The sequence below is a fragment of the Ochotona princeps genome, chromosome 4 (genome assembly GCF_030435755.1).
Source record: "Ochotona princeps isolate mOchPri1 chromosome 4, mOchPri1.hap1, whole genome shotgun sequence".
NCBI classification, from domain to species: Eukaryota; Metazoa; Chordata; class Mammalia; order Lagomorpha; family Ochotonidae; genus Ochotona; species Ochotona princeps.
Genome location: NC_080835.1, coordinates 6267757 through 6281787, shown reverse-complemented (window position 1 = coordinate 6281787; position 14031 = coordinate 6267757). Strand labels below are relative to the sequence as shown.

At 54.2% G+C, this 14031-nt stretch overlaps 1 protein-coding gene across 2 annotated transcripts in view; it reads right to left on the bottom strand.

Annotated features, from left to right (window-relative positions):
• ATL3 (atlastin GTPase 3) overlaps positions 1 to 14031 on the bottom strand; it is a 45842-nt gene extending 31811 nt beyond the window's left edge. Inside the window, exons 1-3 of one of the 2 annotated variants that reach the window (XM_058662876.1) lie at positions 13719 to 14031; positions 1078 to 1292; positions 806 to 949 (exon numbers count right to left, since the gene is read on the bottom strand). In XM_058662876.1, the coding sequence (XP_058518859.1) occupies positions 806 to 949; positions 1078 to 1292; positions 13719 to 13797 (438 nt within the window). In that variant the 5' untranslated portion in view covers positions 13798 to 14031. Of the gene's footprint in view, positions 1 to 805; positions 950 to 1077; positions 1293 to 13382; positions 13633 to 13718 lie in introns of those variants that run through there. The other variant, XM_058662877.1, reaches the window with a different exon arrangement.

Below are 14031 nucleotides of genomic sequence, written 5' to 3'. Positions count from 1 at the left end.
CTGGGGCACCCGCACCCCACATCAGAGACCCACCCTGAGAAGGCACTGGGAGCCCGGCTGAAGGCCTGGGGTACCCGCACCCCACATCAGAGACCCACCCTGAGAAGGCACTGGGAGCCCGGCTGAAGGCCTGGGGTACCCGCACCCGCATCCCACATCAGAGACCCACCCTGAGAAGACAGTGGGAACCCGGCTCAAGGCCTGGGGCACCCGCACCCCACATCAGAGACGCACCCTGAGAAGGCACTGGGAGCCCGGCTGAAGGCCTGGGGTACCCGCACCCCGCCTCAGAGACCCACCCTGAGAAGGCACTGGGAGCCCGGCTGAAGGCCTGGGCTACCCGCACCCGCACCCCACATCAGAGACCCACCCTGAGAAGGCACTGGGAACCCGGCTCAAGGCCTGGGGTCCTGCACCCCAATCAGAGACCCACCCTGAGAAGGCACTGGGAACCCGGCTCAAGGCCTGGGGCACCCGCACCCCGCATCAGAGACCCACCCTGAGAAGACAGTGGGAACCCGGCTCAAGGCCTGGGGCACCCGCACCCCAATCAGAGACCCAGCTGGAGTTCCAGACTCCTAGCTTTGGCCTGGCCCAGCCCTGGCTGCTGCACTCATTTGAGGAGTGAACCAACTGATGGAAGATCTCATTTTATTTGTTTCTCCCTCTTTCTCTCTCCCCACCTTCCTCTCCCGTAACTTTCTTTCAAATAAATACATAAATAAATATTGAAAAAAATTTTAATTAGGTTAAGCCAATACACATGGATGGTCTCCAGCAGTTCATCCTTGAAAGTTTCTCCTACCTTCTTCCCGCCCGGCTTCTCCACAGTGAACACCTCACTCCAGATCTGGATCCCCGTGGTCTCCGGGTCCGAGCCCCCGCGCCAGGAAAAGCCAGTCAGCGGCTCTTCTGCGTCACCCAACCAATTGGAATGACCACCTTCTTTCTATAGAAGAAACAAGAAACATCTATGAAATGTAACTGTGTTTACCAGAGATAATCCATGAGCTTATTTTGCCTTGTTTTTTAATATCGAAGTTTCTGATCTGCAGCAGTGAAATAATTCTGCCTTACCTGAGAATATAAGTATCGCAGCATGAAGTCCAGAATAAAGGACTTGCCCTTCCGGAAGGCGCCAGCCACTGACACCACGACCACATCGAGATCGCGGATGTGGTCCTGCAGGAGGATGCTGGCCAAAGCTTTCTCTTCTAGCTCGAAGGAATGTTGCTCTTTGTGAACCAAAACAACCTGCACTGGTCCAGGTTTGCCGTTCTCCATGGCATCACCTAGTTGGACGCGGAGGAAAGAAAGTCAGCATTTAGTCAATTAATGAGCTGATTGAAAAGCAGAGTGACAAGAGACGGAGACAGCCAGACACAGAGATCTCCCACTTGCTGGCTCACTCCCCAAATGGTCCAACAGCCACAGCTGACAGGCCTGAAACCAGGAGCAAGGAGCTTTTTCTGAATCTCCTACGTGGGTGCAGAGGCCCAAGCACGCGGGCCTTGTCCTGCTGATTTCCTAGGTGCATTGGCAGGGAGGCAGATCAGGAGTGGAGCAGCCAGGACTCAAACCAGTGCACACGTGGAATACCAGTGCTGTATGCAGAGGTTTGACCTGTACCCCACAGCACTGGCCCCAGAGCAAAAGACAGTGTAAGAGCCTTAACTACAAAAAGAAGGAAAAATGACAAATTAGACTTCATTTCCCGGTGGGTAATTAAAAGGACATTTTTTATTTTTCTTTTTAAAAGCTTATTTAATCTTATTTGAAATGTAGTTACAGGCAGGGGGAGACAGAGATCTTCCAAGCGCTGGCACATTCCCCGAAGGGCCTCGAGAGCCAGGGCTGGGACCTAGGGAAGCTCGGACCTGGAACTGCATCGGGGTCTCCTGCTGGCACTGCAGGTGGCACAACCTACTGCACCACAATGGCTCCGATCTATTTTAATAATTATATGCATGAACACATATTAGAAAACACCACCAAGCCAAGGCTTCAATGAATTCTTACTTTAAGAGGCCGAATTAACTAAGTGCATGAATGGGGGTAATACTGGCGTCCCAAGTGAGCGCCAGTAAGAGTCCTGGCTGCCCCACTTCCAACGCAGCTACCTGCTACTGCATGCAGGGAGGGCAGCAGCCGATGACCCTGCCACCTGCACAGGAGACCCGGATGGCGTTTCAGGCTCCGGGCTTCAGCCTGGCCCAGCCTCAGGCACTTAGGGAGTGAGTCAGGGCATGGAAGCTCTTCTCTCTAACACTGCCTTTCAAATCAGTAAGCTTTTTATAAAGTGTGCATCAGTGTGAAGGCAATGTGAGGGCACACACTGAGGGAAATCTACCAGAGAAGCAGGTGCAGCCACGCATCTTTCATCCGAGAAGCGCACAAGCTGTGTGAGGGCACAAGAGCATGTCGGCCGACAAGCCATGGGCACTACTGCTCACGCCTCACACTCACAGTGGCAGAGACACACGTGCCCCCACCCCCATTTCCAGTCTGTGCAGACCACCACAGGAATAAATACAGGCCAAGTGTCATGCTGCCAAGGCAGCGACACTCTTCCGCTGCTGCCCAGGGATAATCCCGGAGCTTTACCGCAGGTAAATCCAAGACCTCAAGCCCTCCACAGAAGAGCTGCTGAGAGGGACGGCGCGGTGGCACAAAGCCGTCACTGGGACACCCACCTCGCCCACTGTGGTGCCGCTCTGGTTCAGTTCAGTCCTGGCTTGCCGCTAAGACTTGTGGGAGCTAGAAGAAGATGGTCCAAGACCTTGGGGTCCTGACACCCACTTGGGAGACCCAGACGGAATGCCAGATTGCTGGTCCCAGCCCAGCTCTCGTGGGCACTGGGACATGAACCAGTGGATGGGAGTTTCTCGCTCTCTTCCCTGTCCCACTCTACTTTCAAGTAAATTAATGTTTTTTTAAATAACTAACTAATGAGAACGACTTATTCAGCCCCTCCTGGATAAGCTGTAGTGTTAAGTACTGCGCATGACCCAGAGGAGTACAAAATAGATTCCTCACTGGCAAGAAGAGCCATGCTCACCTTCTGCTAGAAAAGACTAAAACAAAAGAGTTACAGAGTAGGAGAGGGAGAGAGATCTTCCATCTGCTGACTCACTCCCCTAATGGCCTCAATGGCCACAGCTGAGCTGATGGGAAGCCAGCAGCCAAGAGCTTGCTTCAGGCCTCCCACACGGGCACAGGGGCCCAGGGCCTGTGGCCGTCCTCCACTGCCTTCCCAGACTAGCAGCAGGACAGCAGAGCAGGACTTTAACTGGCGCCCCTATGGGGGTGCCAGCGTGGCAGGCAGAGGATTAGCCTGCTACAACACCATTCTGGCCCCCAGAGAGCAGACATTTTTTAGCAGTCATGTAAACCAGGTGGCTAGGGCATGATCAGGTGACCAAGCTCTCATCAGTGCGGAGTGACGGGAATGACACAGGGCGCGTCCAGGTGGCATACTCTCCCCCTGCCTGCAGGCTCCCTGTACAAGTGGGATGACTCATTCCGGGCCGGGCCCATGAGGCCGACGCAGGAAACAGCGAGGCAATGAGCAGCAGGCCCTACCACCTTAGCAGCAGAACTGCCATACTGGTTCACTTTTACAAGACAGAAAATGGTCTACCTTGCTTCTGATGGCTTTCATTTACAGCCAAACCTCATAACCAACGCAGCAGTCTCCCAGGTTTTCACAACTAAGTTCACGATGCCAGACCTTTCAGTTTTGTCTATGGGTGTTTCCCGACGAAACTTGACTGAGCAGGGGCCAGCCCAGTGGCATAGTAGGCTAAGCCTCCACCTGCAGGTGTTGGCATCTCATGTGGGAACTGGCTCAAGTCCTGGCTTCTCCAGTTCTGATCCAGTTCTCTGCTTATGGCGTGGGAAAGCAAGGGAGTGTGGCCCAAGGCCTCAGGCCCCTGCACTCAACATGGGAGACCCGGAAGAGGCTTTAGGCTTCCAACTTCATAAGAACCCAGGTCTGGCCACTGAGGCCATTTGGGAAGTAAACCAGCAGATGGAACACCTCTGTTTCTCCTTCTCTCAGTCAAAATCTGCCTTTCAAACAAAAATAAATAAGTCTTTAAAAAAAAACTTTACTGCAAGCAGGCACACAGCAAGCAACTACAAAGAGGATGGTGTGTGCAGGAACAGGACGGGCGACTGCGCCTGAGCACACAGGCAGCACCGTCAGGGCAACAGGCACACAAGCTAAGGTCCCAGGTTCACAGGCCGGGCGGACAATCCAGCGACACAAACGCACGCGGCTCTGCACGACCAACTCCCCTTCAGGAACAGCTGAGGGTCACTGAGGATGGCTGGAAAGGCCTAACTCAGCTCCTCCTCCTTCCCTGTCTGCAGCCGGGCCTCAGGAAAGGAGAATGCCCAGCTGTGCTCCGTCGGGGGGCTGCAGGACAGGTGGGGGTGCTCCGCCAGGGGGGGTTGCAGGACAGGTGGGGGTGCTCCGCCGGGGGGCTGGACAGGTGAGGGTGCTCCGCCAGGGGGTGTTGCAGGACTGGTGGGGGTACTCCGCCAGGGGGCTGGACAGGTGAGGGTGCTCCGCCAGGGGGGGTTGCAGGACTGGTGGGGGTGCTCCGCCGGGGGGCTGGACAGGTGGGGGTGCTCCGCCGGGGGGCTGGACAGGTGGGGGTGCTCTGCTGGGGGACTACAGGACTGGTGGGGGTGCTCCGCCGGGGGGCTGGACAGGTGAGGGTGCTCCGCCAGGGGGCTGGACAGATGGGGGTGCTCCGTTGGGGGCAGCAGCACAGGTACGGGTGCTCTGCCGGGGAGCTGCAGAACAAGTGGGGTGCTCCACTGGGTGGCTGTAGAACAGGCACCAGATTTCCAGCCTCGTGCTCATTCTAACCACACATACTTCTCGGAACTTGATCCGCACACATGCGGCTGCTCGCCTGCCATCACGCCATCCAGACGTTTCGCATGGAACTCCTACTGCTCTTCCAAGCAAACGCTTCCTTTCCATTCATCTTCCAGGTGCCCATTAAGGTCCTTTGCTTATTTATCAACACAATCTCTTAGACCCCCCCTTTACCAAAATGAACCAGGGCTCAGCGCTGTAGCACAGTGGGCCAAGCCATCCCTTGTAATCCACAGGAGGATCCTTCCAAGTTCAGGGGTCACGAGTACTCCACTTCCAATCTACCTTCCTACATGTGCAAAGTGGAAGGTGGCTCAAGTGCTTGGGCCCCTGCCACCTGCACAGGAGACAGGTTCTTGTACGCATATACCCGTGTCGGAGACCTGGAAGAGACTCCATGCTCCTGGTTTTGGATGAGTCAGCTCCAGCCATTACAGCTGCTTGGGGAGTGAACCATCGGATGGAAGATCTTCCTCTCTGTCTCTCCTCCCCTCTCTCTCTCCCAACTCCCCTTTAAAAAATAATCATTCAAAAATAAAACAGAGTAGGCATACCAGGTTAAGCCACTGCCTGCAGTGCTAACATCCCACTTGAGTACTGGTTTGTATCCCTGCTAACGGTTGACAAAAGCAACGAGAATGACCCAAGTGCTTGGGCCCTGCCAGCCCTGTGGGAGACCTGCAGACACTGCAGGCTCCAGCCTTGCCCAGCGCTGATCGCTGTGGTCAGGGGCCAGATCTCAGTCTCCCCTCTCATTGTAACTCTTCCAAATGAATAAATAAATCTTTAATGAACATAATAAAACACACCTTGGGGTCATCTCCCCGACCGGTGGCAGCCTTGCCCACAGCTGTCCACCTGATGTCACCAGCCACTCTCAAGTGTTATTGCACCCCAGGTCCCCCCTTGGGGTGCACACTAACACTCCACTGTGGCACAGTAACACGTCACATCAGCAGCTACAGGATTCCAGAAACACCTCACAGACTTTTTTCAAATGGATCAAAGCTAAAATTTGCAACCTCTTGGGTCAGTATTCCCTTAACTCCCCATTCTCCGTATCCTCCCAGGAAAATGCATTTCATCAGTCTTTCCACTGGGACAAAAATCTGGCTTTAGGACCTGTCTGGTCCTGAAATGCCACTGGGATCTCCCACGTGGTCAGCCGGGGCCCGAGTTACCCAAGGGAGCCGGACCGAAAGAGAAGCTAGAACCTGTACCAGCACCCCAGCAATGACAGCACAGGCGGGCGGTTGAACCCACACAGCCAGCTGCGGGGATGTTTTCACTCACTACACACTCATCCCCTCCTTCCCAGCTCGCAACCTGGTTCTCACTCCGTCTCTCTGCCAAGTGAACTTTTTTACCGATGACCTTTCTTGAAATATCCAATGTCCTCCTTCTGATCCTCATTCATCTGCTCTGTGACGAAACACAACTCCCACCCACTTTAAACCTGGGGCTGGCTTTGCAGCATACTGGGTAAACCCACCACCTGCGACACCGACGTCCGATATGGACACACTGGTTCATGACCAAGCTGCTCTGCTTCTGATCCAGCAACCTGTTCCTGCTTTTAGGAAAATAACAGAAAAGGCCCCAAGTGCTTGGATTCTTGCATCCACATGGGAGACCCAGAGGAAGCTCCTGGCTCCCACCTCCAGCCTGGTCTAGCCCCAGCAGTCCTGGCCGGCTGGGGGAGTGCACAAGCGGATGGAAGGTTGTCTCTCTAAAATGCGTGAACTCAGGCCCGGCGGCGTGGCCTAGCAGCTAAAGTCCTCGCCTTGAACGCGCCGGGATCCCATATGGGTGCGTTCAGACAGATCTTCCCTTCTGTCTCTCCTCCTCTCTGTATATCTGACTTTGTAATAAAATAAATAAATAAATCTTAAAAATAAATAAATAAATAAAATGCGTGAACTCCGTGCGGTTCCCTTCTCCATCTTCCCCTCCCCGCCCCCATGAGCCCGCGCCAGCACTCTACCGCTCACGCCCTCAATGAGCTCTTTCTTCTTGCCACTTCAACTATCCCCTCTATTTGGCTGGCCTACTGTCATAATTCCAGCACCTGCACTGAATCCAACCATGCCACTGCCTGCAGAACCAATCACCTGGATGTTCCAACATCACCTCACTCCTCGGGGTGTGGCCTGCCCCTGCTCCAGGTCGGCCACTGGAGGCCTGTGTGATCCCAGGCAGGCCTGGTCAGCGTCAAACCACTGGCCACCCTTCCAGCTGGGCCCGCTCAGGACGGATCCTCCCGGCGTCTCCCAGTCCTCAAGGCCTTCCCAGGTTCCCCAGCTCTGTCCTCACAAACCCCAGCACCCTCCTTCCATGATGTCATGCTCTTTTTTTGGCAAAGGCTGTCCTTGCATCGAGGTCCACCGTAACAATCATTAAAGACCCACCTTCGGGCCCACACCAGAGCTGCCGGGAACAGCTTAACCCGGGCTGACCAACACACTCAATGTGGGTGTTCAAAGAAAATTGGTGGTGATCCCATTTCACAGACAAGCTCTGCTTTAAGATAACAAGCCTGGGTTGGCATGGTGACGAGTAGGCTAATCCTCCAACTCAACACTTGATCTTAGCCAAAAGGCTGAGAAGCAATCAATCCTCCAGCTGCTAACGTCAGTATCCCATGTGGGTGACAGTTCACGTCCCAACTGCTCCACTTTCAACAGAATTCCCTGCTTCTGGCCTGGGAAAGCAGTTGAGGATGGCCCAACACCTGGGAATCCTGCACCCACATGGGAGACCTGGAAAAAGCAGCTGGCTCCTGGCTTCAGATTGGCTCAGTTCCAGCCGTTGCGGCCACTCAGGGAGTGAATTTAGGGGTGGCAAATCTCTCTGTCTCGCCTCTCTGTAGAGCTGCCTTTTCAATGAAAATAAATAAATCTTAAAAAAAAAAAAAAAAAAAGATTTATTTATTTTCATTGAAAAGGCAGATATAGGGCCCGGCGCGATAGCGTAGTGGTTAAGGTCCTCACCTTGCATGCCCTGGATCCTATATGGGTGCCAGTTCTAATCCCAGCAGCTCCACTTCCCATCCGGCTCCCTGCTTGTGGCCTGGGAAAGCAGTCAAGGATGGCCCAAAGCCTTGGGACCCTGTGCTCGTGTGGGAGACCTGGAAGACGCTCCAAGCTCCTGGCTTCGGATTGGCTCAGCTCCAGCCACTGCAGCCGCTTGGGGAGTGAACCATTGGACGGAAGATCTTCCTCTCTGTCTCTCCTCCTCTCTGTATGTCTGTCTTTTATTACTGGGAATAATCACAGCCACATGTGTATCACAGCACAGACTTTGCAGAATTTGCTCATAATTCCAGATTTTTAAAGGTCTTTGAAAAAAAAAAAAGGAGCTGTACCAAGTGGATGAGTTGCTAAATCATAATTGGCCTTCTCAGCAGCATATGCACAAAAATCAAGAAATAAGCTCTACTGTAAAAATATATATATATATAGGGAGAGAGAGAGAAAACGGAGGAACAGGCCTTGGGCCCAGGACTCAGGACAACCCCACCGCGCATCGGGGAGGGCCCGAGTGGCGGCTCCGGCTGCCGACCCCTGACTTCCCACCAACGCAGATCCTGCGAGGCAATTCCGTGACGCCTCAAGCGCCCAAGTTCTGCCGCCCACGAGACCCGGACTGAGATCCCAACTCCGCTGCAGCCTGAGATCCCCGCAGCTCCAGTTCCAGCCCTGGGTGCTCCACTCATCCAGCTCTCTGATAAGTGCGCCCAGGGAAACCAGCGGGAGGCAGTCCGAGCATTGGCGCCTCCTCCCGCACCAGAGCTCCAGGCTCGCGGCCCACCCCTCCTCACTGCGGCCATTCGTGGAGGAAATCATTAAATGGAGCCAGGCCTGTCACTCCGCCTTCTGAATCAATCAATCCTAAAAAGTGCCATTTCTTTAAAAAAAAAAAAAAAAGAAAGAAAAAACGTAAATGTCCCTCAGATACTTTGAAAAGATCCGCACAGTGACAGATTTGATGAAACCAGCTACTCGGAAGTAGTTACTACTATTATTTCAAGACAGTCCCACAGAACTGAGTTGGTTCCACTGGCAGCCTCGGCCAGTGTTTCTCCAGCGCTCTGCTGAAGTGGGGGAATGCCGGGGAGTGTGTGCCCTGAGAGTGAGCAGCATTCAGGCCTCTACTCACTAACCACAGTGATGCTGGGCTGGGGCTATGACCCCCCCCCCCCCGAACTGCCTCTAGCCTTTAGTAAAAGTAAGGTGTCGGGGAGAAAGGAAGGAAGGAAGGAGTTAAGGAAGAAAAGAAAGAGGGAAGAAAGGAAGGGAGGAATCACCCGGCGGAAGCCCCACCAGGGCACGCCCAGGCTCAGGGCTCCCCACCAGGGCACGCCCAGGCTCAGGGCTCACCCGCATGGAGTTCTGAACCAAGTGAAGAAAAGCACTCTGCTTGGCAGACAGCACAACTGACTCACCGGGGAACTATGACCTGGGTTTCCAACTTTCCCGCGGCCAGGAAAAACACAGCCAAATGCAGAGCCAGAGGAAACATCACAGCTCCAAGAGCTCCAAGCCCCCAGCTCAACAGGCTTGCGCCGGGACTCAGCACAGAGGGGCTGGGGCTGGAGAACTGAAGGGACTCGGCGCAGAGGCAGGCGCACACACACACACACACACACACACACACACAGCTTAAGGCTGCGGGAAGACCATTCCTCAGAACAAGCACAACATTGGCAGCAATTCTGTTCTACTTCATCCAAGGCTTTAGCAGGAAGCTGCTTCGATAGCAAAGCTTGTGCCTCAGCTCCGAACGCCCAACAGAGCACTTTCATTAAAAAGATTTATTTATTTTTATTGGTTAGATATACAGAGAGGAGGAGAGACAGAGAAGAAGATCCTCCACCTGCTGACTCACTCCCCAAGTGGTCGCAAAGGCCAGAGCTGCACGGATCCAAAGCCAGGAGCCAGGTGGGAGACCCAGCATGTGAGAGACCCAGAAGAAGCTCCTGGCTCCTTCAGATGAGCTCAGCTCAACTCCAGCCATTGAGACTACTTGGGGAGTGAATCAGCAGACAGCAGATCTTTTTCTCTGGAAATCGGCCTTTCCAATAGAAAATAATAAAATAAAGCTTAAAAAAAAGTGAGTTCAGGGGCTAGCATGGTGGCACGGCAAGCTATTCCTCTACCTACAGTACCAGTGTCCTGTATGGGTACCAGTTAGAGTCCCAGCTGCTCTACTTTCAAGCCAGCTCCTTGCTAACGGCCTGGGGAAGCACAAGCTGGCCCATGGCCTTGGGCCCCCACATGCTCATGGAAGACCCAGAAGGATCTCCTGGCTTCCAGCTTCAAACTGGCCCAGCTCTGGCCATTGCAGCCATTTAGAGAATGAATCAGCAGGTGGAAGATCTTTTCCTCTACCCCTCTTCAAGAGAAATAAATAAATCTTAAAAAAAAAAAAATCAATAGTGATTTCATTTGCCTTTTTCTGAAATGTGAGACCCACAAAATCAATTCGATTACCTGGGTTTCATCAGCTGTTTCCGAGTTAGTAATCTGTGGCCTCATCATGTGAGGCCCTACACTTCTTCCCCCACTCCTTTCGTACACACCCACACTAGTAAACCTGGGTCCTCATTTGTAACACGCTTCAGCTATGACACGGATTTCACATGTTCTAATACTCAGTGTGCATGCAAATCAAAGGCTTTTGTTTCAAAATGCACACAACAGGGCTTCAGTTTCTCAACAGAAACACTCCATAGCGGGGACCACTGCCATGGCAAAGTAAGTTAAGCTGTCATTTGCAACACGGGCACACCCTCTCAGTGTGCTGGTTCAAATCCCGATGGCTCCACTTCCAATCCAGTGCCCTGCTATTGTGCCTGGGAAGGCAGCAAAATATGGCCGAAGAGCTGATTTTGTAAGTGTGTGTATTACACATGATTGCATACGAGTGCACAAAATGCAATTACTGGGGATTCGTGTGACTTGCTGCACATAGAGTCCACCCTGGGCAGGCTGGGGGCAGGTGGCTGGTAGGAATTGTGGGGTTAGAGTTCCCAGCTGCGGGCTCCGGCCAGGCAGAGCCAGGGCTGCTGCACACACCTGGGAAGCAGACAGCACACAGAATGTCTCTTTTGAACTGTCCTGTCTCCCAGCCTTTCAAAAAACATGAATTTTTTTTTTTAACCTAGAATAAATGTTTCTGGGTAATTGTGCAGCAGAGCTGCACAGCTGCCAGGAGAAAATCACTTGCTTTTAAATAAAAGCTTGCGCCTCAACTTTTCCTCCTGGTACGCTTTAGATAACATGCCCCCAGTCTCAGAGAACTCAGTAAAATATTTTACAATTCAGAGCTTTTCAAAGTAATTGGAAACTTAACAGTTACAAAGAAACAAGAACAAACCATCCATAGGTTCATACCCCCAAGTGGATACAACTTCCAGGGCTGCACAGACAGAAGCCAAAAGCTTCATCTGGGTCTCCCCAAAATCAAGTGTGGGGTTGACATTGTGGCATAGCACATTAAGCCACCACCTGCAATGCCAGCATCCCACAGAAGCACCAATACAGGTCCCAGATGCTCCACCTAAAATCCAGCTCCCCGATAATGTGCCTGGGAAAGCGGCAGATGGCCCAAGTGCTTGGGCCCCTGACCCTGAGTAGGCGACCCAAAAAAAGCTCCCGGCTCAACCTCGAACAGTCCTTGCCAAGGCAACCATTGTAGCGTGAAACCAGCAGATGGAAGATACGTGTCTCTCTCTCTCTCTCTCTGAAATTTTCAAGCCAATAAAAAACATGTAAAAGCTAGACGTAGTTGTGTTGCTTGAACACTTACTACGAAACACAAAGCCAGAGACCTTTGAACAGACAGGTGCTAAAGCAGTTCTCAAGTTCACACACATCTAGGGTCCCCGAGGAACTCTACAGACATCATGCAGAGTACAAGCCATTAATGACCACCTTTGGGAAATGGGGAGGGGGAGGCATTTCTTATATTTTGTGTGCATTCAATTCTGTTACTTTAAACAATGAGTGCTGAGCCTGGTGTAACGGCTTCACTGATCCTCTACCTTCAAGCTCCAGGGTCCCATGTTGGGACTGGTTCGTGTCCCAGCTGCTCTGCTTCCCTTCTAGCTCCTGCTTGTGGCCTGGGAAGGCAGTAGAGGGCCCTGCACCCGCGTGGGAGACCAGGAGAAACGCTCCTGGCTCCCGGCTTCAGATAAGCTCAGCCCTGGTTCTGGCCACTGTGGCCACTTCAGGAATGAATCAATGGATGGAAGATCTTTCTCTCTGTCTCTCCTCTCTGTAAATCTGATTTTCCAATAAAAATAAATAAATCTTTTTTTAAAAGTATATTTTAGTCCCCAAAACTAAGAAAATTATGCCAGGACACATCACACAGCCCCGGTCACTATCTTCCCTAACTTCACGGAGCTAGCAGCTACAGCGAGACCACATACAGCAGCTAGAAAGACAGTGTGTGGGAGCAGGGACTGCTCAGGCACCCAGTCTTTACCGCTACAGGTGTGAACGCAGCAACAGGAATTTCTAGAGTACAAACCAGTTCGTGTGGGAGCCTGGGAAGGGAGGGCACCTGGCTTGCGATGTTGAAAACCTGACAGAATGCAGTAGGTTCTGCTTCTGACATCTGCGACTACGAAAGTAAAACTAATGGGCCATCCGTCATCTTTCACTGCACTACTTCCGGCTCACATTCCCCGCCAACCTCTCACAGCACTAAAGGATTTCTGCAAATACGGCTCTTTTCCTTCCTTCCACCCCCCTTTTAGACGGCGACTTAAATGTCTGCTTCACCAGGGCACACTTTCAGCAAGAACAAAGTCAGACAAAAATGACAGGCGGAACTGTCTCTATGAGCCCGCGCCGACTTTTATTTAAGGCAAAAGCTTGAAATCCGTTTTTTTTTTTTCTGTGACTGCTTGCTGACTTCAGGAAAGCGTGCTAAGTGCTACGACAACTTTCCCCAAAACCAACAGAGGCCGATTCTTTGATCTCCTTGGGAGCGGGGGTTAGGTGGGTGATCAACGGAGGCTGAAAACCGACTTTGGAGAAAACTGTAGGCCTAAGGAAGCCCCCCGCCTCGGATGCAAGCCTCCGGCCCGGCCTCGTTAACGCCGCCCAGAGCCGCTCGGGGCCCCCAAGGACCCCGGTGCCAGGCAGGGCGCAGGCGGCCAGCCCAAGGCCGGGCGCTCCGGGGCCGGACGACGGCGGACAGCAACCCCCCGCCCGGGGCCACCGGCCCTCGAGGACGTCCCGGGGGGCGTCCAGGGGAGCCAAGCGGCCTGCCCGGGTGCCGGCCCGAGCCCTGAGGGCGGCCGGGCAGAGCCAGGCGCCGCCCGCGCCATCCCGATCCCCGCGAGAGGTCCTGGACCCCCAGAAGTGGGCGAGGGGCGCGTTGGGGCCCAAGTCCTGGACGAGGAAGGACGGCGCGGGCGGGGTCCGAGGAGCCACGGCCAGGATGGCAGCGAGTCCCGCAGGGGAGTCGGGCGCCTCACCTGCTCCTCTCGAAGCAGCCGCTACCGCTCGCTGAGGGGACAACATGGAGCCACCGCCTTCAGCGCAAGCAGCAGGGGCGCCAACAAGAGGGGCGGGCTAGGGCGGGCACGAACCAAGCCCTGGAGGCGGGAAACGGGCGGAGCCTGGGCTCTAGAAGAAACTCAGGCGAGGGGAGGGACGCGGGAGCCGCCAGGGCACCGAGCGCACGCCGCCGAGTCGACGAAGCCCGACGGCGGCACGAGGCGTGGCAAGCGCTCGCCCGATCGCGGCGGGAAAGCGCACGCGGCCGAGGCGGGGGCCGCGCGGGGCGTGTGCGCGTGCGCGCCACCGATTACCTGTGGCTGCAAACAGGGTTCTGCGGCCCGTTGGGATTTGTAGTCCCAAGTACTCAGGGTTCCCACCGGCGGGCCCCATGTCGGCTTAGGAGGAGGAAGCGGAGCAGAAGAGGGGCGAGGTTCAGAGTTCGGCCAAGTGGAACTACAACTCCCAGCAGGCCTTGCGAGAAATGGGAGGCCCCGCCCGGCGCCTAGCGTAGAGACCAGGCCCCGGGCGGAGGCCTGGGGGAGCCGGTCGCCGGCGTTGGTCTCCGGCCGGCCCGAGGGCGAGGTGGTTCGGTGTTGACCGCCGGCTAAGGCCGAGGGGGGTGGC